The following is a 27,839-nucleotide window of genomic DNA, read 5'->3' as shown; positions in this document are numbered from 1 at the left end:
GAAACACAATCACTGAGAAACACAATCACTGAGAAACACAATCACTAAGAAACACAATCAAAAGCATTATACTAACTACACTGTTAAAAACTGTAAAATTGAATTAACATGAACAATAATTGAGTTAATTCATCCTGTTGAGGTCCAACTGTGTGAAACGGCTTCATATTTAAGTTTAAAATCTTCCATCTCTGTTAGGCTGGGATTAAGACAGTAGGTTTTGCACCTGACAGTTCTATATTTTTTTTGTGTAACTTCAGCAGGTATTTATTTTTATGTATTTTTTTTTTCTTTATCGTTATTGACCCTTTTGCAACTACATCACCTTCCCATGATGAGGCGTCATGACTGACATTGGAAGTGAGGGACGCAAGTATTGAGACACTAATTTCTTTTCCTAAGTTGTTTTTGCCAATATAGGCTTCTACTTGTTCAAGTGGAGCTAGCTTGTCTGCCTAGATGTTGCTCATAAACAGAAATATTTACTAAAATTGATAATGTATGGTATTGATTTTTGGAAGAGTTAAGTAGATTACATTTTTTTTGTTATTTGTTTCATATGTATGACAGGGCTTTCGTAAATGAGTTTCAGACATGAGGCCAGCAGCTGTCTGTCTCCATGACGGGTTTTACAGGAGTTAGCATGTGCAGGTTGTTTTGACATCCATCATGGTGAAGTGGGCCACTCTCAGAAGAGCGTGTGTGAAGGGTCAACTCCTGTCGCAGTGTGTTTGTGGGAGTATTTGTGAGTCAGAGACTGCTGCTGGATGAGAACATCCCAGGGGTATTCAGTCCAACTTACACAGACCAGTCAAACTGTGTCACATTAAACTCACTTGTCCATTTCTAATGGACCACTCTTTTTGAACACATGCACAGTCGTGTTAAACAGTTAGGGGCGTCTCTAGACTCTTTACCACTTTGGGAACATGAAAATTTCAGAATTTCTTGTCATACTGAAGTATTAAGATTTCCTTAAAAGCTACAAACACGGCTCACCAACACACCACACCTCCCCTCCCCAGATCACCTTCAACACTTCAAAATATTTCAGCAAAATCTCAGATGAAAACATTTCAGAACTTTATTTTTTTAAAGTGTATTTCTGATGCGACAGGTTTGACCGTATGGGTTCTGGAGGACCGCTCTTCATTGATATCACCTGGCACCCAGCAGGAGACCCCGGCTCAGACAAGGAGACCTCCTCTATGATGATTGCCAGCACAGCGGTGAACTACTGTGGCCTGGAGAGCGTCCTCCACCTGACCTGCTGCAACCAGACCAAGGAGAAGATCACCAGCTACCTGGCTAAGGCGAAGCACCTGGGCCTGAAGAACATCATGGCGCTGAGGGGAGGTACAGCGGGAGACATGAAGGGCTCAGGAAAAGTGTGACCTGGGAGGTTTTGCTTGGATGTGTGTTTTATCGCCACGCCTCAGTAGATAAGAGCTGCATCAGTGTTTGTGGGTTGAGATTCCTGGAAAACAAAGAGCAGCGCTTGATTTAGACTTCTGAGAAGTGATGTGTCTGGACAAGCGTTGCGCTGCTGTGAACGGCTCCAGCTGGAACTACACTGCAGCGTTTCCTCAAGCATTCCCAGGGTTCTAGTCTTCCACCTTATGATCTCCTGTTATCTGACAGAGTCTCTGCTAGTCGAGTTTTCAACAGAAATTTCTCATTCTTAAAAAGTGTGCAGTGTACATCGAGCCTAGATTTAGAGTGGCAAAAACCGACAGATGACTTTCTACAAACGGGTGTCTGAACATCTTGACTGAACACACGTGTTCAGCTCGGCTTTATCTGACAAAAAACATAATTTATTTACAGGAAAATAAATTATTTTATTTTACAGTAATAAAACAGGTTTTATTACTGTTTCCCTTCATAAAAGTATAGCTCTTAAATAAAAAAAACATAACGTATAACTTTTGTCGAACAATATTTAAAACCAACCTTTAGACCGGGCTCTGCAGCTTTTACGATTTATTTCTGTCCAGCTGAATGAAAATCATTTAGAGCCACTGATGTTGCATTATCTTTTTGAAAAAGAATAAGTATAATTTAGGAAATTTGTTCCCCTTTTCAGTCTGTTTCTTTATTCTTCGGTTTCAATTTCCTCAGGCATTTGAGGACCAGGAGGCTGGTTCATATGATTATATAGCCTGTCTCTGCCCCCAATTAGATAATTAACACATTATATTATTAGTTCAGATGGTTACTGATGAGAGGAGTGTCATTGTTAACATTTTATTGCTATTTTTAGGCCTTTTATGCCATATTTTCTTCTCTGGGATGTGTTGATATTTGTGTAAAATTATGTCCAAAAAAAGTCAAAGTTCCTAATCATTTATAAAATCATCTCCAGAAAGATGTTTCCCTGCTGCATGAAGCTGTTGGTACCCTTTGGTTTTATTATCTGCTGCAACTTGGGTGAAGGTGCAGTCATTAAATAATGTTTTATTTCCAGCTAACTATATTGACACTGTACTGCTAAAAAACAGTAACCATTTCATACCATCTGTAAAGTTAACTGCTGAACTAACACCTGTAGTGTTGTAAAAATCCTCGTTTTGCCAGATCACCCAACATGGCCGCCATTAAACAAAGCTCTGGTTCTCTTCAGATCCAGTGGGAGACGACTGGGAGGACGAGGAGGGAGGCTTCAACTTTGCCGTTGACCTCGTTAAGCACATTCGATCAGAGTTTGACGACTACTTTGACATTTGTGTTGCTGGTGAGTTTTCACAGTAGAGAGAGTGAAACACACTTCAAGTATTGTGAATTCTAGCAGGTTTATGTACCCAGGGTGTTTCTAAACGGAGTGTTTATCTGTCAGAACAACCAGACTCAGCTGTGATCAGCTTGATTTCAGGACTGACCTGCTGCAGGGTTCAGAGCTGTGGTTCATGTAGTTCATGTTTTATATGCTCATAAATATCAACAGAGGCTCTTTCGCATGTTAAGCTGTCCTAAAAGAAAGGTGGCTTGTTGTGTGGAAATCAGAAAAGAAGCCCTAAATTCTTCCCTCAACACTTCATACATGTTCAGTACATGAAGATCTGCTTTTTATATGCTCTTTATATGTTATTTATTTTATATGTTTAACCTACTCTAATCAATGTGACTAATCTGTACTTCCAGTTGTTTTAATTAGAGGTTTCTGTGCAGGCTACCCAACGGGCCACCCTGAGGCAGAAAGCTACGAGCAGGATCTGCAGCACCTGAAGGAGAAAGTGGATGCTGGTGCAGACTTCGTCATCACGCAGCTGTTCTTCCGCGCTGACACCTTCCTGAAGTTCCTGGATGACTGCAGGGCAGTCGGGATCACATGTCCCATCCTTCCTGGAATCTTTCCCATCCAGGTACTAGAGACTTCTTCCAGGAAGCTGTAAATCATCACCATGAACCCATTGACCCATTGAGGCTATTTTTTTCAGCTGCTACACGTTTCACTTCCACAGTGAAGTCACCTGTTCATCAAGTTCAACGGTGCATGAAAATCTTTGGCCGTTGTGCATAACAAGCGGCGCAGAAAGCTTCCTGTTTGACTTTTACAACCAAAGTTATAATGTTGATTTATGAAATCCATCTGTTTTTAAGATTAGTTTTATGATTTAGCATCAAATCGCAAGTTAACAGAGGATCAAAGTTGGTTTTATCTCAACAAATGCTACTGCTGGGTGATAAATTGTCCCAAACTTTGTTGTGATAAACTGTATTATTATTTTTGTTGTTGTTTTGAAACCATTTTCAAGTAATAAAATGGTAATAATGGCATAATAATGCAGGTTCACTCTCTCAAAGATCAATACACTATAAATTCTAATGAACATTTAACACTGGAACTGGAAGACATTTTAAATATCCAAAATAAATAAAGCAACAGAAACGACAAATGAAATGAATCATGAAGTCCCTGCTAGTTAAAATAGAATATACTTTATTATCCTCTAGTTGACACCAATGCATCAGACTGAAGACTTTTGTCATGTGGTAGGAAAGAGAGAAAAGAGAAAAACAAATTATGTGTATTTTCCAGGGATACCAGTCGTTACGTCAGCTCGTCAAGCTGTCTAAGCTTGAAGTACCAGAGGAGATCACTAAAATCATTGAGCCCATCAAAGACAATGATGCTGCTATCCGAAACTATGGAATCCATCAGGCAGTGGACATGTGTCGTGTCCTGCTGGACAGCGGAAAGGTGCCAGGCCTCCACTTTTACACTCTGAACCGAGAAGTTGCCACCATGGAGGTCCTCCGACAGCTGGGCCTGTGGGTAGAAGACCCCAGGTCAGTCTAAATCTACTGGCGTCTGAGTAAAAGATGAAACTGTACCCCTAACTCTGGGTCCTGAACCTGTATCGTTTTCCTTTGTACACTCTCTTATCCCACGTTTGGCAAATGTTATTCTATCGCCATTAATTGTGGAGCACTTAGAAAAACAATTGAGGACTCTTTGGCCTCTAGCAGCAGCTGTTTGGAGGGCTGCCGGTCCCTCTCCCTACATACACTAATGTGTGTGTGTGTGTGTGTGTGTGTGTGCGTGTGCGTGTGCGTGTGCGCGTGCGTGCCGTCTACAGAATTAAGAACTTACTGTCGACCAGCTTGACGTTTACTTGGAAAAATGACGTGTGAACGTCTCTGCTGAGTTTCCAAACTGGGTTCATTTTCCTTGGTAGAAAATGAACATTCTTTTTTGATAAGTTCAAGGTTTCCCCCAGAAAACTTGCTAAGCCAGGTGGGGGCACAAGTGAAGCCTGGTGGCCTGCCAGGCTCATAATACACTGGGGGAAACCCTGAAGTTGAAATTCTTTCAGGTAGAGTAGAGTTCCAATTACTCTTAGTCTTTATTAAGACTAAGATGCACTGAGACCTAGTTGTAGCAGATCCTTTGTGTTTATTTATTTCTTGCAAACTTTCTCCAAGCGTCTGGCTATGAAGGCAGATTTTCTGTGGTCTGCAAACTCACAGATTGTTGTTTTCGCCAGACGCCCTCTTCCCTGGGCCGTTAGTGCAAATCCCAAACGGAAGGTGGAGGATGTCCGACCAATTTTCTGGGCCTCCAGACCAAAGAGCTACATCTACAGGACCCAGGACTGGGATGAGTTCCCCAACGGCAGATGGTAGGTCTAATCGGACATAGATTCAGTATTACCTCATTCTTTGATTTTCTAAGTAAATGTTCCAGTTTTAGTGACAACTTGAAGTATTGAGCTTACAGCAGAAGAGGGGAAAGTGAAGCTGTATTTTAGTTACTGACCGACTGTTCTGCTGTTGTCTTTAGGGGAAACTCTTCATCTCCAGCTTTTGGAGAATTAAATGACTACTACCTGTTTTACTTAAAAAGTAAATCCTCTAAGGAAGCTCTTGTGCAGATGTGGGGGGAGGAACTGAAGAACGAACAAAGCGTCTTTGAAGTCTTCACATGCTACATCACAGCACAACCAAACCGAAACGGACAGAAGGTAATCAAGTCTGCCTGCAGGCTCTGGCCATGTGAATGATCTACTGTTTAAATACAAATTAATAAAGTCATGAAAAAGTGAAAGTAAATGTATTAATTAAAAAAATGCTGAAATAGTTTGAAGATGAATTGATAGTCTTAAAGAAATCTGCAGATTTGTGACCAACAGTAGGAACAGAACTTCCTTCAGTCGAAGTATTTTGGCAGATTCCAGCCTGTACTGTTGGCAGGGCCGGCTCAAGGCATAAGCAAACCAAGCAGCAGCTTTGGGCCAGTAGGAGGCCCCCTAAGTGGAACAGATTTTTTTTTATTAACAAAACACACTTTCATTGTAAAGTTGTGATTTTTTTTTTTTTTTACAATAATGTACTTGATCATGTAAACATGATCATGTATGTATGTATGCATGCCTGTTTGTATAAAAACAAAAACAAACAATGCTTAGCCTGACAGGAGGCAAGTAAAGCCTGGCGACCCGCCAGGCTTACGATGCAAACTTGCAGTATAGTTTGCTAAGGCCCTCGTGTCTCTCTCTCCATCCCCAGGTGTTGTGCTTACCCTGGAACGACGAGCCTTTGGCCCCAGAGACCAACTTTTTGAAAGACGAGCTTGAGAAGGTTAACAGACGTGGAGTCCTCACCATCAACTCTCAGCCCAACATCAATGGCAAGCCATCTGGGGACCCTGTGGTAGGCTGGGGGCCTCCAGGAGGATATGTCTTCCAGAAGGTGCTGACTCTCTCTGTCTGGTCATTCTCTACAAACACGTTTTACTCTGAAACGTCGCCTCAGCTTTCCGCTCTTCCGTCCAACAGGCCTACCTGGAGTTTTTCACCTCCAGTGAAAATGTCACAGCCCTCCTGAAGGTCCTGAAGAAGTATGAGCCTCGTGTCAACTATCACATTGTTAACGTGCATGTAAGTGTGAACTGAGAGTCCCGCTAGTCACTGTGTGAGTGCAGGTTGTATATGGGCCATGTTGGGTGTATTGTGTGCAGGGACATAACATGACCAACGCACACGAAATGCAGCCTAATGCCGTGACGTGGGGCATCTTCCCCGGCAGAGAGATTGTCCAGCCCACTGTAGTGGACCCGGTCAGCTTCATGTACTGGAAGGTACGCTACCAAGTCTGTAGCTTCAGGAGCCTTTTGTGATGTTATCAACCTCGTCATTTCACATGTGGACTCATGGAGTCCACATGTGAAGAGTTTGTCAGGAACTGCATCTCTTTGACTAAATCAACATCATTTAATGCAGATGTACCGGGAAGGTTACGAGGTTTAAACATGTTTGATTGGAAAACATTTAGCGTGGATTTTCACTTTTTACTAGTCATCACAGCTTTTCCGCAAATCTGACCAACCATCCTATTGCTTTCCCCATTTCCTTGTTTTCCCACCAATCACTGCAACTTTGCTGAATTTTGACCAATCGTTTTAGTCCTCTTCTAATTTAACTTCCTGTTTTACAATGCAGTCAAACCTGCAGGATGAAACCATGTGTGATCCAAAACAGTATCATTGACCTTGTTTGTTTTCTTTTTTTGGTGCAAAAACCATTTTGAGATGATCTGTAGGATTTGCTTCTTCTGCATAAACAGTTCATGTTACACAAAACTGAAATTCATCTTTTGCACTTTGACAATTCCTCAGGACATGATTTAATTTCTATTAAGGGTTATATTTCAAGAAGACACTTGAACATGTTATTTGCACTTTAAATATTAACTATGTTAAAAATTCTGTATTTTTTGAGAAGGTTATGTGCATCAATTACAACTAATTAAACCATATTGTGGTAAAAATAAAGATTAAAAAATGTAGCAAGATGGGGTGCGGTAAAATCAGTAACTGGATGTTCAACATATCAAAAAAATCTGAATTATGCCACAAATGGTAAATAATCAAAATTAAACATTTTCTTGCCTGATCAAATGAAATAAAAACAATAATGTTGTATTATCAACTGGTAAAAACAATTTTTCCACTAGCTGCAATATAATTTAATCATAGTAGTCCAATATAACAGTGCAGCTTTAGAGATAAAAATAAATTTTTGATCTTAATTAGAGGCAATGGAGATATTTTTTCCGATCCTCTGAAAATGCATTGGCCTTTTTTTTTTTTTTTTGACTTGTTCATATTTATATTGTGTGTCATCAAGCTAATCAGGCATTTTATTTTTGTCAGACTTATTAAAATTTGATGTCATTCACATTTATAAAAAACAAAACGCCTTATTTCAGAAATAAATGTCTCCCTTTTCCCCCACAATTATCGGATAAATTGACTAAACTCATCACAGTGCTGAAAAAGCTTCAGGACGCCTAAACATGACAGACTTTGACTGACCCAGGTTTTCATTGCTGCGTTTCAGGACGAGGCGTTTGCTTTGTGGATCGAGCAGTGGGCCAAACTCTACGAAGACGAGTCGCCGTCACGGATGATCATCAAGTACATCCACGATAACTACTTCCTGGTCAATCTGGTGGACAATGACTTTCCTCTGGAGAGCTGTCTGTGGCACGTCATCGACGACATGTTCGAGTTGCTGGACTCAACGCCGGAACCGCTCACCGACGAAGCCGGCTCACAGTAAACTACGGCACTTCTAATGATTTTGTTGAGGAAAGAGACAATTCAGTGAATTATTTCATGTTCTACTTTTACTTTTACCAAGAAGAGTGCCTTGATAAAATACTGATGTAAACAACAAAGCTTTTCTAGCTGGTGCTTAGTGAAAGGGAAAATGGTGCTAAGAAAGAAACTGAACTGTTTCAGCTTCATAGAAAATGCAGCACAGTTTATATTTCACCACAGATGTGAAATATGAAGTCCATAAAATGAATAAAAGACTAATTCAGCCTCCTCCTGGAGGGCGTCGCTGCTGAGGAGAAACTAATGAGGAAGTAAACACAAAATATATAACGTAAAAATAAATGTGGGAATAAAAACAAGAAATCTTGTTAAATTAATTTTCATTTGTAGAATTATTTTAACTGTATTTTATTTTTATTTTTATGAAATATTTGTATTGTCATTTGAATTACAATTAATTTAAGTAAGCTCAATGTATATCTGGTTTCTATATGATAAATATCATATATTCAAATTAATCCAACCCAAAGAGTCTGTCATGCAGAATGGATTGAGCTTTGCAGCAATCTTCTGAACAGCCTTTGCTTTTTTATATAACCGTTTGTTTTTGCTGGTGGTTATTGATTGTCTATTACTATTGGATACTTTAAGTAGGACAGAATAATTGTAATTTGAACTTACCTCATCTTTTGCCAGCTCAAAGCTAACTGGCCAAAGGGTCTAAACAAAACAAGCATTAATGAAAATGTTTTTTTTTTTTTAATAAATATATATAATTCTGTAATAAATCAATTCTTTCTTTATTGTATTAACATGAAAATTGTGTTAACATGATTAGGCTGTTATGCCATAATCTGTCAGTTTCCCTGAGAGATTTGCGGTCATATTTCTCTGTACACAAGCTGACAACAATGTCATGAAAATTTACTAATTACTAATTTGTTCCAATTAGCAATATCGCTTTTCAAGAAAATAAAATGATTGGTTATCATGTTACTTGAGACTTTACATATTTCATTTTCTAACCACAGGTAGTAGGCATTCACTTCAAATAGTTTGGGAAAAGCTGCTCAGTTTGTGAAAGTCAATTTTTTTTTGTAACATTCAACTGAATAAAGACATTTTTTAACTTGTTTCCGTGTCTTTAGTTAAAACTCTATCAGAAATACCAGATAGCATTTCAGAAAAACTACTTTGAAACGACTTCAACGCACATTTGTGCAGTGTTGCCTCCCAGATTTCGTAGAGTCTCCTGTGTGAAAAGACTTTTTTTTCTTTGCTCTCACAACAAACGCCTATGTAATCAGTAGAAGTCTGTGCATCAATCAGATCTATGTTGCAATATTGATAGGCTGCTGAAGGATTTAAGTTATCAGCCATGAAGGTCCAAAGTCCAGGTCATAACATTGCATGGTATGGTAGGGATTTTCCACTCAGAGTCCCTAACTTGGTCATTAGCTGGTCAGGCCAAATATGTCCACACAGATGAATGGCGTGAGGGGGTGGAAATAAGTCAAACATCGTGTGAGCTGGACGCCCTCAACTTGACCTGAGGCCCTGAGTTAATGGAGTGACTATAAATTTAGAGTGACTCAAAAGAACGTGCACACTTTAGACTTTAACATCAGGGGGAAAAAAAATAATTCTCAGTAGGTCTTACAGCCACACAGGAGCAGAAACAGACTGCCATTCTTCACCGAGCAAAAAAAACAGAACAGGAATAACTTGAAGCAGCTGCTTTCTATGTGATTTTAGTCAGTCGCATCACTGCGGAAGACTTTTGGGCATTTTTGGTATAAGTAGAATCAAGCCTGAAGTATTTTGTGATTTTTATAAAGTCCAAATCACATGACTCTGGTCCACACCTGGTGACAGGGCAGAGTTTCATCACGTTAAGAGGTCTGCTTGGGAGGTGTGGGGATTTGAGCGAGGAAAACGGGAAATAAGGGCCACTAAAAAACAGAATTCTGACTTTAATCTCTTTTTTAATCACTTTTTTTTCTTAGAATTAGAAGCGTTTAAATTGTTTATGCAGTTTATGCACAAATCAGGAAAATCTAGTATTAAAACTCAAATCGACCAAATAAATTTGGGACAGACTTTCAGTGTGGAAAAAGTGCCGGTTTACAAATCCTATGACAAGGAAGTTATGATTATTTTCACATACTTTCAACACAACTGACCTACACCAGTGTCTAGGTTGTTCATTTGGATTTTGACATAGCTTAATAGAATCAGAACTCCTAGTTTGTGCCGGAGGTAGGAAGAGGTCGCCAACTTTCTGCAGAGTCAATAACTACAGCCCTCCAACCTTTATGTGGCCTTCTGATTAGCTGAAGAACAGAGAGCTTCATGGTTTCTATGGTGGAGCTGCTGCATCCAAAGCATCATTACAAGGCATCAGATGCAGTGGTCCAGTAGTACGCTGCTACTGGACTCTGGAGCTGTGGAGCCGCCTTCTATGAGATTCTATGAATCTCGCCTCTCCATCTGGCAATCTGATGGACAAGTCTGGGTTTGGCGATTGCCAGGTGAACTGTACTTGTCTGACTGCACTATGCCAAGTGTTACATTTAGTGGAGGGGAGATTTTGGTGTGTGGTTGTTTTTCAGGAGCTGGGCTCGACCCTTTAGTTCCAGTGAAAGGAACTCTGAATGCTTCAGCACACCAAGACATTTTAGGCAATTCCATGTTCCCAACTTTGTGGGAACAGTTTGGAGCTGGGCCCTTCTTCTTCCAACATGACTGAGCACCAGTGCAGAAAGCAAGGTCCATAAAGACACGGATGGTAGAGCCTGGTGTGGACAGAGTCCTGACCTCAACCCGATAGAACACCTTTGGGATGAATTAGAGACAACTGGAGAGAGGCACTAACACCCCTCCTGACCCCAGTGTGATGAAGGTGTAAAAAAATGGATGGATGGATGGATGGATGGACTAGGAATGGGATTTCACTTAAGCTCATATGTGAGTCAAGGCAGGTACTTTTGCCAATATAGTTTATGTAGAAACGAGCTGCTGCTCAGGGTGTCTGCAGAGAGTGAACAGCACCATCTGGTGGTCGCTTGGTATCAGCATTTGAACATGAAAGTCACCAATCTCTTTTCCACAGACAGTACAGCAAAAAGCTACTTTTGTCTACAAATTTGGAGATAAAATATAAATACAAAATAATATATAAAGAAAACCACATTCAGGCATCTGTTTAAGTGTACCAGTCACATTAAACTGTATGACGTTAATTTAAATATTTTGCGATGCCTACGTAAATGAATACAATGTTTTCAGGGTTTTTTTTTATTTTCTGGTACACACTGAGACATTTTAAACTAGCAAAATACAACTATTAGACACAATATAAAGTTGATTTAAGTTCTGAGTACCAAAACATTGACTTACGACTACCTTTGATGATAAAAATAGAATAAGTACAGTATGCATAGAAAAGTTCTTGCACTGCAGGAGACAGTAAAATGTTAAAATTAATTAAACATACACACATTTCACACACTTGACCTATCAGACATTGTATCTTATTACACATAGTTTAACAGTGAACCAGTTGGTTGAAGCAGAACACAATACAAAACCCGAAATGACAAATTCAATAATTAACTTCTGTAAATGCTATAAATGAAGATAGAGCAAAAACAAACTTGAGACTGATGCAAGAAGTCAGCCATGGCAAACTGCAAATTCAATTTACTCTTTCTGATTGACCAAAAGTCTTAGCTGTTGGAGAGTCTGCATTATTTTCACTTTTATGGCAGATTCATAAAATAAAAAAAAATAAAAACATTTTGTGCTACAGACTAAGGCCACAATGACACCTCGTGCTACAATATAAATCTATAAATATCCATGTGAATATTAAACCAGCAGTTACATTGAGCCGTTGAGCATGAGTGTGACTTGTTGCAGATGCGTGCTGACAGCGTCTACAGGTCAGGGTCATCCCCCTTGAGCGTGTTGAATTCTTCTGGAGCTGAATACTTCTCAGCCCCCTGACCAGAGGAGTGGCGAAAACCTGCTGCGATCTCATCAAAGGTGCGACCCTTTGTCTCTGGTACTTTGAAGTAAGTGAAGACAAAGAAGCCGAGCAGCAGAACGGTGAAGATGATGAAGACATAGGGACCGAGGAGTTGCTGCGACAACAAGAGTTTAATGTGTCATGACCAGGCCATGTAAATGGTGGATGCAACATTACAGCTTGTTAAGTAGCATTAAGTTTTTATTTAGTTTCAATTTAATTCATTATACTCTTATTGATGGGGGGGGGGGAGAAAATCATCAGACTTCTATGAACAGAGTCCAAGTTACTGCTTAGTTCTTTTTATCACATAGATTTTATGTCCATCCTTTGAAACTTTATAATAAAAAGAAATTAGTTATTAATATTCCATAACATAAGGTCAAGATTTTGATATATTTTCAAATATATTTTGCGCAATAATTGCCTAAATCTCACTTTCTGGCTCTTATTAAGGGGGCAGAAATTTGAGTCGAGTAAAAAAGAACAATGTCTTTTCCAGCTTTATTGCTGGTGAGGAACAAGAATACCGTAACAGGAAAGTCCTCCATGCTGCAGGTCACTTCCTGTTTTTGTGGAGGGTTTGTGTTTCTGGGAGTTTTCTCCCCCAGAATAGTTGGTGGTGTCTGATTTTAGAGATTAATGTTTGAGTTACGATCTACAAACTGTTAGAAATAATAAGATAAGAAAAAGATGAAAATGGAAATTTCATCCATTCATTTTCTGCTGCTGCTCTGGGGTTGGGTTATGGACAGAGCAGCCTAAGTAGAGAGGCCTAGATTTCCCTCTCACCGGCTTCTTGGACCAGTTCCTCTGGGGGAATCACAGGGTGTTCCCAAGCAAACTGAGAAACACGGTTCCTCCAGCGTGTCCTGGGTCTTCCTCTGGGTCTCCTCCCAGTGGGAAGTGCCTCACTAGGGAGGCATCCAGGAGGCGTCCTCTTGCTGAGGTGAGGAGGCCACATCCACTGGCTCCTCTTGATGTGGAGAAGCAGTGGCTGTACTCTGAGTTTCTCCCGAATGACCGGATTTCTCACCCTATCTCTACGGAGAAAACTCATTTTGGCCGTTTGTATCCATGACCTCGTACTTTCAGTCATCACTCAAAGCTCATGACCATAGAAATGAAATGGAAATTCGGTTTACATAACCTGTCAGATGCCTCCCATATCTCAACATCACAAACATTCATCATAATAATTTAAAAACTAGGCTAAAATAAAATCAGTTTGATGGAATATGGCACAACTACTTATTCAGTGTAATCTTTCTGAAGTAGATGCCACAGTTGCGTTCATATTTGGAAAACGAAGAAAAACAGTTTATCTGCATTCTGATTAAAATTGAACCCTTTCTCACCTCAACATACTGGAAGCTCATTCCCACTATGAAGTTGGCAGACCAGTTGCAGAAACCAGCAACTGCAATGGCGGCAGGCCGGGGCCCCTGGCTGAAGAGCTCAGCTACGATGAACCACGGGATGGGGCCGGGGCCGATTTCAAAAAAGGCTACAAAGCTGAAGATGGCCACGATGCTGATATAGGACATCCAACTGAGCTGGTCCTGAGCAGCAAAACAGGATGAGGTACATTCATTTTGTACAATAAAAAGTCTCAGATGCATACAGCATCAAAGGTCAGGAACACCTACCAGCAGAGCCATGGCAACAGTTAAAAACACAGCAGACACCGCCATCCCCATCAACCCAATGAGATGAAGAGGTCGTCGGCCCACATGCTCCACCACAAACACCTGCAGCAAAGAGACAAAATGCAGCACTGCAAAGTCTCCCAGAGTCTTTACATTTCCTGCCCCGATGCTCTTTAGCAACTTACAGAAACGACAGTAAAGGCGGTGTTGACCAACCCAGCACCAATGGTGGCATACACAGGCTGTGAAACTCCTGCTCGCTCAAAGATCCCAGTAGAGTAGTAAAATACCTGCCAAGGGTGAGAATAATCAGAAACATAGTGATACATTTTGGTTCTCCAAACACAGCTGTTCTAAAGTCACTGAGACCAGGACAGTCTAATTTGATTTGTAAGATTTGGATCAAATCAGATCGTGATTTTGCTACAAAATGGCACCATGTGCCTAGAAAATACACAATACCGCCTCTTCAAGAGTCTTTGGTGGTCATGTCACCACTATACAGTTTGGTTCACTTGTAATCTCGGTGGCATTGAAGGTTGAAGAGATTGATGATAAAAACGTTCTCTTCCCTACTTACAGCGTTGATTCCAGACAGCTGCTGCGACAGCTGTAGCATGATGGCAACCAAGATGGGCTGGCGGTAGATGGGAGAGCGAAACAGCTCAGGAATGGTCACTTTCTTCTCCCTCATCATCTTCTGGCTCTCCTCCCTCATCTCCTGTATGTCCTCACTCACCTCGTCGGTGCCCCGCAGCTTCATTAGGACTGGAGAAACACAACAATACCCTCAGCCTGTTTGGAAAACCTGACACAGATAACACAGACCTCATTTTGTGTTAATAAACCAGATTTGGTTGTAAGTAAAATTTTCTTTTTGTTTTTAACTTTGTGTCTAAAATCAAGTGAATTATTTAAAGAGTATTTTAACTGTTCAGAGACACACTACAATCAATCAATCAATCAATCAATCAATCAATCAATCAATCAATCCTCCTCCGTCTCCACAGTTTCTTCCCTTCAGCAGTCAGACTCATGAACTCAGGCTGCACCAAATACAGCTACATCTCATAAATTATTTAAACACATATCTATATATCTCTATATATATATATATTGTGTGGGGTAAATTTTTTGATCTGGGACCTGAGTCCAAATTTCATACCGCAAACAACAAAGGTGGTATGTTAATAAAAAAAATCCTTGAATTATTTAGAGAGTATTTTACTGTTCAGAGACAATCACAGTTAAGAATCAGTGTTAAGATATGACTTAGTAGTTTACTTAGCTTATCATTATAAAACATGTTACTATAATAATTTATAGTTATTGGGTTGGATGGTAGTGAAAGTGAAGACTAGTTTTATTTGTCTGGTTTTATGTAACATCACTGAAGAAAAGTAATTCATTCTGTTTCAGGACTCCGTACACATACAGATGAATATGTGTAGATCTTACCGCTGCAGGCTTTGCTCTCTTCATTGCAGTTAATGAGGAGGTAGCGGGGGCTCTCTGGACAGAACGGCAGCAGAACACACTGCAGCAAGGCCGGCAGCAGAGTGAACCCCATCAGCAGCGGCCACAGGGACGCATTCCCCAAAATGGATTCAATCCCAAAGACCTGCAGCACAACACAGACCTTATGAGAACTGAAGTAAAAACAGAGCAATTATAAAATGGTCAAGGGTTTTCAGATTACACTAAAGACAGTTCATTTCATTCATTCATTAAGAAAACCTGAACAAACCAGCAGCAAAAAAATAAATAACAGGTTTTTGGGTTTTTTTACCAATGAAAATGAGTCATTGTATATTTTGATTTAAAGTTTTTCAAAAACTCTCCTGCAGTTCTGTGATATCTGCCAGATGTTTGTGTTCTAGTGGTTAATTTCTCTGATTTTCCCAATAGCTTCACATAATGACACCAGGAGTTGCATTAAGTTCTTATTTCTAATGGTCTCTAAGCCACAGAAGACCTTAGCTTTATCGTTCACTTGCTTCAGCCAGTCACATCACAAGTTCTGGAAAATTTTCTGCACAACACTAATAGAGCGGGCTAAAAAGGAAGAGCTACAGGGTACAGTCTGAAACCAAATTACATTTGTTACTACAACCCTATAAATGGTTAAAGCTGCAATATGTAAATATTATTTTACCAATTTGTTGAAACTGTCTCTAACAATATGACATATGTCATAACAGAATATTATGGGACAGATAATCTGTGAAAAAAATTGAGCGCCGCCTTCTCCCAAAACACTAAATAGAAACAACCAATCAGAGCCAGGAGGCGGGACTTAACTCGTGTCCATCACAAACTTGTATGCTAAACCCCCTTTACTCAGCAACATGCCCTATTTAGTAGAAACTTCAGTGAATTCTTCAGCGAATGGTATAAAAACGTCTCTGGATTCTTGTGAAACAGGTGACGTGCCAAAGTAAACCTGATTTTTCAAGAGGAAAGGAAGACTGAGGGTTTAAGGATCTCACCTGGGCCATGAGGATGCCAATCACCACACCGAGCTGATGCAGCGTGCCCAGGGCGCCACGAAGAGACGTTGGAGAGATTTCCTCAACATACATGGGTACAAACCCCGTAGAGAGGCCAGAGTACAAACCCACTATAAAACGTCCAATGATGAGCATCTCAAAGGAAGCTGCCAGTTTGCTGAAGCCCATAAACACAGCAGCAAGAAAGGCTAACACATTGGCCATGAGCATGGAGTTCCTCCTTTAAAGATCAGATTCATTTTTCCATTAACAATCTACTTTTATGTTCCGAGCCAAACTTCTTCTCTCCACGAGCGACATCTTACCTGCCAAAGCGGTTGACAAAAAGGCCGACAGAGAAGGAGCCAAACATTCCTCCCATGGAGAAGACGGCCACGGAAAAAGACCACAGAGCTGTCAGGGTGCTCTGAGAAATGGGCTCTGAAAACCTGCTGATCCATGTTGTGTTGTAGAAGCTCTCAATGATCTTTAAGACAAACAGAAAACAGTCAGGTCAAAGCTGCTCGACTCAGACAGTCTGGATCCAGGTGAATCATAGGAATATATTAGAGATTGGACTTTTGTCTTGTGCCAGTTGGACAGGAGGTGATGAGACCTCTACAATGTTTCCATGAAACCTGAGACGAGCTGAAAGCTTCACCTGGGACAAGATTTGTCAGTTTTTCTTTTCAGAATATATTTTGTTATTATCACTACAGACAAATCCCAAAGTGGAAAAAATAGATCAAAGGTATAATGAAATCTAGCTGTATATTTAGAAGGCCACAATCATTTACTCAATTAAGTAACTAAATGTGGAGAAAAAATATATTTCATGTTCTGCAGTATTTTGTGAAATAACTTCAACTGCTACTGTTTCATTAAATTAACATCTGATTGGTTAACCTGTAGCAACTTAGCAGCCGATCAGTCACTTACTAGTAATTTGATATAAATGATACATCAACAAAAATTTCCATAATTTTTTCTGATTTATTTGCCATGTGTATCTCCATTTTAATAGAAATTTGTATATGAATAAAAATTAATTTGAGATCTTTTAATTTATTTTTGTTGTGACACTTATGATCTTCCATACATAAAATCCTGGGTAGCTTAAATCATTTTGTATTTTAGGTGGAACATGCCTAGACTTGAGCAACTACTCTGGAACTTTCTTTCTTTGAACTTCTGACAAGAAAGTCTGGCTGCTTGGAAGAAAAGAGGAAGACATGTTGTCTAAATCTGGAATGTATCTGCTCTATTGTCTGGATACAAATAAGTGGTTTGATATGAGAACTGTCCTGCATATATAAAAACAGCACAGTGTGTTTTCCTGTTTTCCTGATCACTAAGACTTTCTCACATTCTGAGGTGCGTTAATGACACCCGTGTTGTAGCCAAACTGCAGAGAGCCGATCACAGCTGTCCCCACTGCCAGCATCAACTGGGGCGTCACCTGTATACGAACAAAAAGTTGGGAAAAGAAATAAACATTTAAAAAATGACTCCGGAAAATATCAAGACACAGAGACATTGAGTTAAGTTTTTACTCCAATGGAATAAAAGGAATCCAAGAAAAGTTCCAGTTTTGTGGGATTGTATCACAATAATCCTTTGGGGTACAAGTGTTTTCTGTATTTGCTGGTGTGTAGACAAACTGGGCCATTAATCTGTGAACGTGTTGTTTTATTTTTTGGCCTTTTCATTTGAATAATAAGTATTCCTTTTGCAAGTTTTAAGTGGTGTTATGTTTGATGGGGGAAAAATGCTACAGGTCTTAGAACTTATAGATCTAAGAGACAAGGAGATGAATGAAACAAGAAACTAGGACAGAAAAAACATGAGCAAAAAACACAAGGCAAAGTTTATAGGAACACAAAAACATAAACATTAACCAGATTTATAGTTGGATTGTAGGTACATGGCAGCTTCTGGCTGCATACTGCCTTTACAGGGTCAGTATGCAGCCAAAGTGGCATGAGATAGTTAATGGTGCCGCTGCATTCCCCTCCAAATGTTTGTGCTGCCTGCAGGTGTATGACATCGTCTTCAACTCCACAACATTCTTGCTGCAAGGTAACAGGCTGCAACTTCTCCATCAAACTCCTGACTGAAGTTGGCTCCTCTCCTTCTTTCAAGCAAACAAAATTGGTGTCAAATGCGTGCATTAAAACTTTTCATTTGTGCTACTATAATTTTAAAGATATTAATAAAAGTTTCCAGAGGTCATCAACAATCCCCCTGATTCTATTAAACAAAAACAACATTTGTTACAATCAACTGTGCAGCATTTATGCTCACTAAAATGTCTATTTGTGCTGCTTTTATGAAGAAGATATTAATGAAAGTTTAAAGGTCAAATTGTCAACCCCCTCATACATTACCTAAATTACCTGTAATTGACGATACGTTAATCTCACTATACAATACTATATGTGATATTCCGCTCATGATACGATATATATCATGATATTCAACAAACAATGTGATTCAATACATTTTTAAGATTTTCTGAAATATTTTAGAGGGACAGAATGATTTTGGTGACATTTTTTAACTGTTCCATGGACTTGGATTGAATTAATTGAACTGATTGTATAATACTGATGTAATAAATGTTTTTGTTATATATTTGTTTTGTTTAAATGTTAATTGTGTGGGTTTGTGTATTTGATTATGCAGACAAGGATCCTTTTTTGTCTCATTCACTTATATTAGATAATGTTTTTTATGTATTTTATTTCATTATTTAATAAATTGCATCTGGTTGTTTCATTACATGTCATTTTTAATGTACATGTGCAACTGGGTTAAAACCTTCCATGTGTGATAGCTGCCATTTAATTCATGTGGATTTGACATAAAACTCAATGTAGGATGTAATGTATCGATACTTGCAGATGGAAAATTGATATTTTGAGGAAAAAAATATCAGTATCGTAGAATCAATAAAAATTAAACAGCCCTAATGTCCTTTTAAAAACTAACTACTCAAGCAGCTCAAACAAACCTTTGGCAGCACAAACATAGCACAAATATTTTACACTTTGATTTGTGTAATGCGGTTGGTTGACTTTTGATGACCTGTGTAAACTTGCATTATCTTCATAAAAACACAAACAGCAGCATAAATAATCACCATGTGGCGTAATTCATTGACACCAATTTAGTTTGATTTGAAGGTGGAGGGAGAAGGGGCAGAGGCGAGGCCCATCAAACATGTCCGAGTTTCTCTTGTTTATTTTAAGACCATTATTCTATTCTATTAAAGGTGGAATGGTCTATTCACTCGTCACCAGATGGATAGATTTTATTCATATTTCCAAGGTTTTCCAATGTTACATAATGTATTACGTAATCACATAGACTGTTGTCGAGGTTTGGTTTTGTGCGGACGGGCAAGAGGAACATTTTCCAACCATATTTTACTGAATAATAAAAAAAAAAAAACAACTACCAGGAAACAATCCAATTACAAATGAACTAATGAACTTCTCACATTCAAATAAATATGTTTTAGATACAATTTGAAATAACTTAAATAGTAACTAAATAGAAAAATACCCTTAAGAATCCAAAATGAATGGACAGAATTTAAGCTGCCTGAAGAGACTGCTCTCGCACAAAGATACTGTGTGGGGAAGGGGTATATTGATCAAGCAGCAGTTACCTTCCCGCTGCACTCCATATCAGCTCAGACAGTCCACACTTGACCTCCAGATTATGAAAACGAGAACGATAGTTGTTAATCTGTTCCCTCAAATTAATCTGCTTTCAGGCAAAAAGTGTTCTGCTCTGTTATTTAGTCCCAAGTCAGTGTAAACAAGCGTTTACTTTCCTCCTCCATTCACCTGCAGCAGTAAGAAGCTTAGCGACGTCACCGCTAAGTGGATCTTCACGCTCTGATTGGTCGAGAGGAGCTCGCAGTGAGACTAACACATGTTTATCAGAGTGCTAATAGCAGCTTAAACAGATTGGCAATCCTTAAGAGATAACTTAAGGAAAGCAGAGAGCACATAAGAACCGACTTAAAAACTATAATATAAACTTGTTTTACAAAAGGCTTTTTGTAAAACATCTATTTCTCTTTCAAGCAGGCAGATTTTCTTCTGCTCCTGTCGACTGGTCTTGATCAGTAATTTTCCATTTCCAACAAAAGGGAACTTTTGGGGCTGCTTCTGCAGTATCATATTCTACAGTATCATATTTTACTCTAATTGAATTACTTTTTAATTAACGTGCAGTGCAGATTCACAACAAAATGCTTACAAAACAGGTCCTGTCAGTTCAGTCCTATCAAACAGTTTCAAATTCATTTACGTACACTCCTCTTTGATCCTAGTTTATAAAAGCAGCACTGCTCTCTGTTTTGTGCTCTGTCTTCTCAAACCCTCAGTCATTTGTACCAATTGGTTGATCAGGCTGAGCCAGATTCTGGTTCTGCTGGAGGGTTCTTTCTGGAAGAGGGGCTGTTCTTACATGCATGGCTGCTGCAAAGTCAGTGACTCAATGCGAGTGATGGTGCGCTGTCACTACATGCTTGTCCAGGAGGAGTGAACGATGCAAGTCAGAAACACAGTGCATTTGTTTTTTATTGCAAGCTGAATAATAAACTGAATTTGACTGCATTGTTTTGATCAATTGGAACCACATTTTATTATGTGATTATATTGGTTTGGATATGAAGATTTGTTGTGAGTGAGTGGGAACTATGTCAATATACACTTCAACTGACATTCAGTTTTTTTGTGTAAACTTTTGAAAAAAAGATTTAAACATAGTTGTTGTGAGTCCTTTTATCTTTTAAGCCTTTGCACGCATCTTATAAACGTTCCAGCCTAATGTAAAAGCGTAATTCTCCCCCCATACTCCAGCCTAACATCTTAATGCCAAAGTTTTGATGTAATGAAAAAATCTATAGGTAAACACATATCTAATCCTGCTGCCCATCATCCATCAACCAATAATCTGCTTAAAGCTGCAGTATGTAACTGTTACAATGTTTTTACATATTTTCCAGGTTATGACAAAAGATCTATGAATAAAGAAATTGAGCTCAGCTCACCCATCTGCATTAACACTTTTCTCATTCTGAAAAAACCCAGAGCCCTGAAGAATTTCTTACCACTGTCAAGCATGCTTGTGTATGCGCTGCTCACAACCTCCCCCTTGCTCTCTGCTGTGCTACAGCTCCTTCCCTACAACATAACCTGCCATGAATAATAAGGCTAGCATGGCCATAGTTGGCGGCGGATTAGCAGTTTTCCTGGAACCGTAAATTGTTCCTCCATTAGCAAAGCTGCAGTCCATACTGTGGCCACCGAGTGGCACTAATATGTGGACAAAACTTGAAAACAGCAGCAACGCCACCTAGTTAAACTAGGAATAAAAAAAAGGTAATAAGAATGAGCAGTGCTTTTAACAAAAACCCCAGCCCGTTATATTTCACAATAATGTATTATAAGAAAGTCAATAAAACTGCAGTGAAACAAATCTAAAAGGCCATAAGGTCAATAAAAGTCTTTCTCGCCAACATGTGCAGCGTTTCTTGGCAGCCTTGAGCTCTGGTGAAGAAAAGTTTATTAGAATTTAAATGGTTGTAAATAAAGATATAATGAGATGAACTGATTACTTGCTGCACAGCGGAGAATGACGGGCACTTCCAGTGCAACACGCGGGTTATAGCAGCTCTGTTGGCGAAATTCATACATTTTTAAAAATAATAGATTCTAACAGTAGTTTCACGCTGCAAGTGACCTTTAACATAAAAATAAAATGGGGGGCTACTATTTTAATGCCTTGCTCTCTTTCATTGTGCCACACTATGAAACCCTATAATGGCATTTTTAATAACTATATCAAAGACCATTTTATGACAGTTCTTTTCCTTTTGGTGCAGCTAACACACCTCGCTGGGATGAGACGGCTCCTCGTAATGTTTGGCCCCTAATGTGTTGACTAGTGTGTGTCTATGTTGTTTCCTGGCGTGCGTATGTGTGTGTTGTGTCTCGTGTCAGGCCAGCTTAACTCATGTTGCCTCTCTAATCCTCTGATGAGCTCTTTCTAACTCTATTCAGAAGACAACATGGTGACATCTGATCTCGCCACAGCTTGTTCACAGATACAAGTGAAACAAACATCATCTCTGCAGCAAACCTCTGTGCAATTAATATTTCTAAAGGGGCCATATCCATGTCCACATGACTCATGTTAAATTCATAAGCTGGTTATTGATCAGTGAAAGAACTATTGTAACTAATGTAAGATGGCCTCAGAGAACTGCTTTGTCATGAATTGCGGTTGGTTGTGGCGAGAATGGATATGGTAGGGCGCAGGTTGGAAGTGAAATAATGATGGTTTTAATGGTGATAAGTTCACAAATCCAGCAAACACAGGTGAGAAAGGAGCAGACACAGGTAGGCACAGGAAGTACACAAGACAAAGATACGACAGGGAGCAGGTGACACAGGTGGGGCGAAATACGCAGAGGGTAGTCAAGGGAAAACGAGGGACAGCTGGAAACAATCACTCAGTTAACTGAAAAAACACGCACAAACTCCAAATCCTCACATGCTTATGATTTTTAAATATAAAAAAAGCCTGTAAACAAAGGATTGAATATAACTGTAGCATAAAGGATATAATCATTGATTTCTCAGAACCAAACACTAACTAGTTTGGTTCTTATAAAACCATCAAGGTTGTTAAATGAGCTCCAGAGATCCATGCTGCTGACAGACATTTCCTGAGGAAACGCAGCAGAAACTGCCGTTGTGGGAATGTGTGAATGTTTAACCATCTGTAGCTGTAGAATGACTCTTTTCAGCTGCTGCTCACGTCAGTCACTTGGACTGTTCATGTATTTACTTTTCTGTGGAACCTTTTCCATACTGATCTGAAGTCACAAGTTTTTTTCCAGTTTGCCTTTGCTGCAGAACTGCCCAGTGTTGTTGTGCAACCCGCAGCTCTCCCACCCCCAGCTCTCCATATTATTATTTTTTGATTCCATATGTTAATGTCAAATAGTTTTGGTGGCTGTTAAACATTGAAACAAGTCAATAGCTCCAGTGTTTCTTGGCTGACCGAGAGTATGTAATTCCCATGAAGCAATCCATCACAGTTGACTCCTCTCTGTTACTCTTGTTTGGGAAGAGGAGTGTCTCTAAATGTGACATCAGGAGAAACCTGAAACCGTTATTTCCAGCAGCCCTCCCATTACTCTGTCTACTCTCACGTTTGTTCCCCTTTCCCCTGAACCTCTCTCCGCTCTCTCAGCTGGGCTCCAAACAGCGCCAACTTTTCCACCCTGTCTGCCTAAACTGCACCACCTATCCTTCCGAGAAGTACCACCGCAGTGTTGACCTCCTCCTGGTTCTGCTTCTGAAGGTAGGTCTCTGAACGGCCCTGCGCTGCCACGTGTTGGCCGCTTTGACAAGATCTGCTCAGGACGAGTCAGGGAGAAAGGGAGAAACGCTCTGACAGCTTGGTCAAACTGGTTTCACTGGGCGTTCACAGGCCCACAGGTCGACTGTGTTAACAGAGTTTGATTTAAACTCTTTTTAAATCAAACTGATTGACGCTAACTTCGTTTGCTGAAAACAGACCAGAGAAAACATTTTTGGAACATATGACACTGTCATCAATTTACATTAAATTTAACCTTAAGTAAATTATTATTGCCATTGCTATTGTTGTTGTAGAAATGAAAGGGAGACATTATGAGTCATTTTTGGTTTTATGCAGAAGGTTTGATTATTTTTGTTTTAATTTCTACTTGTATGAACTTATATTTCTAATAACGTGTCGTTGACAGAAAAGTATTAATCATAAAGAAGGAATGGGGGAAAAGCATGCAAATAATGTTACAATATTTGTAAACATTTAACAGCAAGTGTTTTGCTTGCTGAAGACATGCCGTGGTAAAACAGAGCCTCTGTCTTATATAAGCTGTAAACCCTCAGAGCCCATGTCAGGAAAAGAGGGCTGGGCCTCTCCCAGGAACAACTTGTTCACTGTTGCAGCTCGGTTTGACATAGAAGGCAGGGTCAACCAAGAAGATTTTCAAACTTGGAAATAACTATTTTATTTTAGACTTTGGTAAATTTTTCAAAATTTTACTTGATGGGAAAAAGGATAACCTCCTGATTTTGATGCTCTTAAACAATGCTTGAAGCAGTTTTCAGCAAACTTACGGCACAAATTTGTGTTCAGGAATATATGAAAATAACTTCAGGGGGAATTACAAAATAAGTTAATACAATGTTAAAGAGAGTACACAAATTAGGCAATGATACCAAATGAGTTCAGTGGAAGAGCACAGGTCAACTGAGTTACTGTAGCAGTACTTTGATAGTTTAGGTGTTGCCAGGTTGGATGGTTGGTTCTGGGGATCTTATCAGGATCCCCTGACTGCATGTCACTGCTGCTGACCCCGAGTGATGACACCAATAGGAGTAGAAGGGGCTGCACTTTGAGGATCACCTCAGTCCAAACACCATGTCCTCTGTAGAAACGCCAGAGTCTGAGAACTTTGGGGAAGATGAGTCCATCACCGTTTGCATACAGCAGACAGTGGATGAGATTCACCCCAAAATGCTGAATTAATTGTTTGGATGTCATGTTGAAGTGCCTCTTTAACAATGCAAGGAGTATTGGACAACACTTGCGGAGTGGAGACTCAACAAGGGCTTGTGGTCCAAATTTCTTTAAAAAAAACTGGGGCCATAGAGTATCTGAGCTACTGAAAGATCACAGTCGTTATCCTGCTTGGGAAACCTTACTCTTGGATGTTGGAAAAGAGAGTCCAACTAACTGTTGAGTGTCAGACTCTGGAGAAGCAGCCATGACTTTCATCCTGGCTATGAAAAGGTGGGCTAGATGTTTACCCTGGACTGCAGAGGGGATTCATGGGAGTTTGGCTGTCCAGTCTACATGTGTTTTATGGATCTGGAGAAAACTTAAAACAAGGTTCTTTGGTGTATTTTCTGGCAGGTGATGAAGGGCTAAGTGATACCGGCAATGCTTTTAAGTGCTATCTGGTCTTTGCCTACCTTGAATTAAACACATGGTTATAATTTTACAAAAGCAGTTAAGTTTGTCCAATGCCCAGGCATGGGTTTTGTTTGTTTGTTCAACCTTTTACCAAGGGCAGCTACAATATTCCAATATACCAGTCACTGAAAAGTACATGTGATCAGGGGTCTGTTTGAACAGAGATTCAGGTCAGCACCGGAAAGAAACTCTGAAAGCTGATTGGACCGTTGGTTGGGCGTGTGTTCCTGCGTCACAGAGAGTAAAAAAATGCTGGCACAAATGTCTGATTTCTCTTATTTTACTTTTGCTGACAATTGTTTATTCTTATTAACAAATCACACACACATATACATCGCAGAACAAAAACATCAAAAATGATTTCTATATTTGCAGATCTCCTAAGAACGGTGGATAAGTTGAGTTTCTCTGCACATTAAAATTACTATAAATAATCTGTCTGGTGGAAAGAATTACACCAGCTTGTTCTGTTTTATTTTTGTGTTAAAGTTCATAATCTTACCTTTTTTGCATTTCAAATTGAAGACATCAAATCGTTACAAATAAACATCTTCACTCTACTCTCCACTATGTCTTTTCTATGTTCCAGAATTTAAACTCAAACCTTTTACTCTAAATATGGAAATGGAGAAGATCACAAATGGGATGAACCACGACGGGGCAATGGAGGCAGGGTACGTCTCCGCTGTGTGTCACGTTCACTGACTTGCATTTAATCATTATAATTTGCATAAAAATCAAATACGATAAACAAGTCTTGAAATTGCAGAATACCACCAGAGGAAGAAAAGTTCCTGCAACACAAAGACAATGATTTAAAGAGGCCACAGTTCACAGATGTGAGTAATAACTTTGAAAAGCTTGAAACGCTTCTCTAATCTGAGACGCTGCATCTCTTCTCAGCTTAGATAAGAGATGCTTTATGGTGAAATAATGCTTTTATACTTCTGCATTTTGGTTCTGAGGGTGCCTGCTGGACCATTCAGGAAAATAGAGATGCAAGTGTAACTATTGTCATTTGTACATTTTTCATTTGTGGAGATCTCTTATATTTTACCACTTGCTTCCTTCTGGGCAGTACCTTGGTATTGAGAAACCCTTTTAAAGTTCATCAGTTAATATTCAGCCAGCTGATATTGACTTGCACACAGGAGCATGTATGCTTTCTGAGTACTGAGAGATTTCATATGGTTTGTTGACTTCCTATGCGTTTTTGCACATCCTTTTCTCACTTTTATTCCATATACCATTCCGCTTAATTGTACATATTTCAAGTTATGGACAAATTCGTTTTGCTTCTTTTATATTCGTGAATTACTTGGGTTGTTATCAATAAACCTTTTGAATTTCATGTCAATGGAAATACTAAAAATGTGGGCGCTGGTGAGCAAGATATGGCATAAGACAAGAGACATGGTGATTTTCCAGAGCTCCTGCAAAATCTGTAAAAATTGCATTATAAAGAACAGCATTAACCACATTAATATCAGTCAAAAACTTTGTTTATTCTAATACATGGGGAGAATTTTAATGGACAGTAAGAATCTGGTTATTATTATCCGGCAAGACAAATTAAGGGGACATATTGTATGTTTATTTTATTTTAGTTTGCTTCTGTCTCTTTGTTGTTATAACTTTTTGTTGTTATAACGTTTGTCGATATTACTGCTGTCTCATATTCTTTTGTCAACTTGTAATGCCGAAGATATTTATCAGTGAGAGACAGAAGAATGTAACTGACAAAAAGTGTTGCTAAAAATAAATAAAAACTAAGTAAAAAAAAATAAAAACTAAAAATAAATGTACAGATTCTTCCCGTCCACAGTTGGAATCTTGTGAAGAAACGGTAGATTACATACACTCACCAGCCGCTTTATTAGGTACATTTTGTCAGTACTGGGTTGAAACCTCTTTGGTCCGGAGAACTGTCTTAATCCTTCTTAGCATAGATTCGGAAAGGTTCTGGAAACATTCCTCAGAGAATCTGGTCCATATTGCCATGATGGCATCATGCAGGTCCTGTGAGATGCATCATCCTTTAGGAAATCATCTGCTGAAGGATTGTTTTTTGTTTTGTTTCTTTCTCTTTGAAGTAACTTTTGTTTTCTGTCTGTTGAAATCTTTATATTTTCCACTGAGTCATCATCTACAAATTATTTATAATTCAAATTTGATAATTTTCTGAATAACATGTATATGATGAACACAACTCTACAGTATTTTGGATTCATTGACTAAATTCTAATATTATGTCTTACCCAGTTTGAAGGGAAAACCTCCTTTGGGATGTCTGTTTTCAACTTGAGCAATGCCATCATGGGCAGTGGCATCTTGGGGCTGGCTTATGCAATGTCAAACACTGGCATTGTCCTTTTTCTGTGAGTAACACAAATTTATGCTCTATATGACCTGGAAGGACATAATACTTTAATATATTGTTTCCCACAATATCTCCCTCACACACACACACACACACACACACACACACACACACACACACACACACACATAAATAGACATCTGTGCGCAGACGCTGAAAGTCCCCCCTGCCCCAG

General features: G+C 39.3%; 3 protein-coding genes across 4 annotated transcripts in view; 2 read left to right on the top strand and 1 right to left on the bottom strand.

The window, feature by feature from the left end:
• mthfr (methylenetetrahydrofolate reductase (NAD(P)H)) overlaps positions 1 to 8,317 on the top strand; it is a 10,650-nt gene extending 2,333 nt beyond the window's left edge. For both annotated transcript variants that reach the window (XM_016662570.1, XM_007575470.2), the window contains 10 exons: positions 1,118 to 1,356; positions 2,624 to 2,734; positions 3,169 to 3,362; positions 4,040 to 4,290; positions 4,989 to 5,123; positions 5,285 to 5,465; positions 6,010 to 6,192; positions 6,279 to 6,380; positions 6,461 to 6,580; positions 7,842 to 8,317. In XM_016662570.1, coding sequence (XP_016518056.1) covers positions 1,118 to 1,356; positions 2,624 to 2,734; positions 3,169 to 3,362; positions 4,040 to 4,290; positions 4,989 to 5,123; positions 5,285 to 5,465; positions 6,010 to 6,192; positions 6,279 to 6,380; positions 6,461 to 6,580; positions 7,842 to 8,063 — 1,738 coding nt within the window. In that variant the 3' untranslated portion in view covers positions 8,064 to 8,317. The remainder of the gene's footprint in view (positions 1 to 1,117; positions 1,357 to 2,623; positions 2,735 to 3,168; positions 3,363 to 4,039; positions 4,291 to 4,988; positions 5,124 to 5,284; positions 5,466 to 6,009; positions 6,193 to 6,278; positions 6,381 to 6,460; positions 6,581 to 7,841) is intronic.
• A 3,021-nt stretch (positions 8,318 to 11,338) lies between these two features.
• Positions 11,339 to 20,100, bottom strand: LOC103154251 (solute carrier family 2, facilitated glucose transporter member 1-like). The gene is made up of 10 exons (XM_007575469.2): positions 19,904 to 20,100; positions 17,597 to 17,689; positions 16,557 to 16,717; positions 16,231 to 16,471; positions 15,200 to 15,362; positions 14,322 to 14,509; positions 13,927 to 14,031; positions 13,742 to 13,843; positions 13,451 to 13,654; positions 11,339 to 12,207 (listed from the first exon to the last, which is right to left on the bottom strand). Exons 1-10 carry the CDS (start codon positions 19,919 to 19,921, stop codon positions 12,001 to 12,003), a joined length of 1,482 nt encoding a protein of 493 aa, XP_007575531.2. The 5' UTR covers positions 19,922 to 20,100; the 3' UTR covers positions 11,339 to 12,000.
• Positions 20,101 to 23,433: 3,333 nt separating this feature from the next.
• slc38a5b (solute carrier family 38 member 5b) overlaps positions 23,434 to 27,839 on the top strand; it is a 12,821-nt gene continuing 8,415 nt past the window's right edge. The window contains exons 1-4 of the mRNA XM_007575468.2: positions 23,434 to 23,619; positions 25,874 to 25,958; positions 26,054 to 26,123; positions 27,547 to 27,662. Of these exons, the coding sequence (XP_007575530.1) occupies positions 25,903 to 25,958; positions 26,054 to 26,123; positions 27,547 to 27,662 (242 nt within the window). The 5' untranslated portion in view covers positions 23,434 to 23,619; positions 25,874 to 25,902. The remainder of the gene's footprint in view (positions 23,620 to 25,873; positions 25,959 to 26,053; positions 26,124 to 27,546; positions 27,663 to 27,839) is intronic.

The sequence above is a fragment of the Poecilia formosa genome, unplaced genomic scaffold, assembly GCF_000485575.1.
Source record: "Poecilia formosa unplaced genomic scaffold, Poecilia_formosa-5.1.2 Scaffold377, whole genome shotgun sequence".
In the NCBI taxonomy this organism is placed as follows: domain Eukaryota; kingdom Metazoa; phylum Chordata; class Actinopteri; order Cyprinodontiformes; family Poeciliidae; genus Poecilia; species Poecilia formosa.
The sequence above is the reverse complement of the archived record's forward strand: the minus strand, read 5'-3'. Positions and strand labels throughout refer to the sequence as shown.

Bases quoted from the DNA above. Each gene is read 5' to 3' on its own strand.
- LOC103154251 (XM_007575469.2), bottom strand. The intron at 14,032-14,321 runs GTAAGTAGGGAA...CACCCTTGGCAG, and splicing joins AGCTGTCTGGAATCAACGCT to GTATTTTACTACTCTACTGG. The intron at 13,844-13,926 runs GTAAGTTGCTAA...TCTTTGCTGCAG, and splicing joins CCGCCTTTACTGTCGTTTCT to GTGTTTGTGGTGGAGCATGT.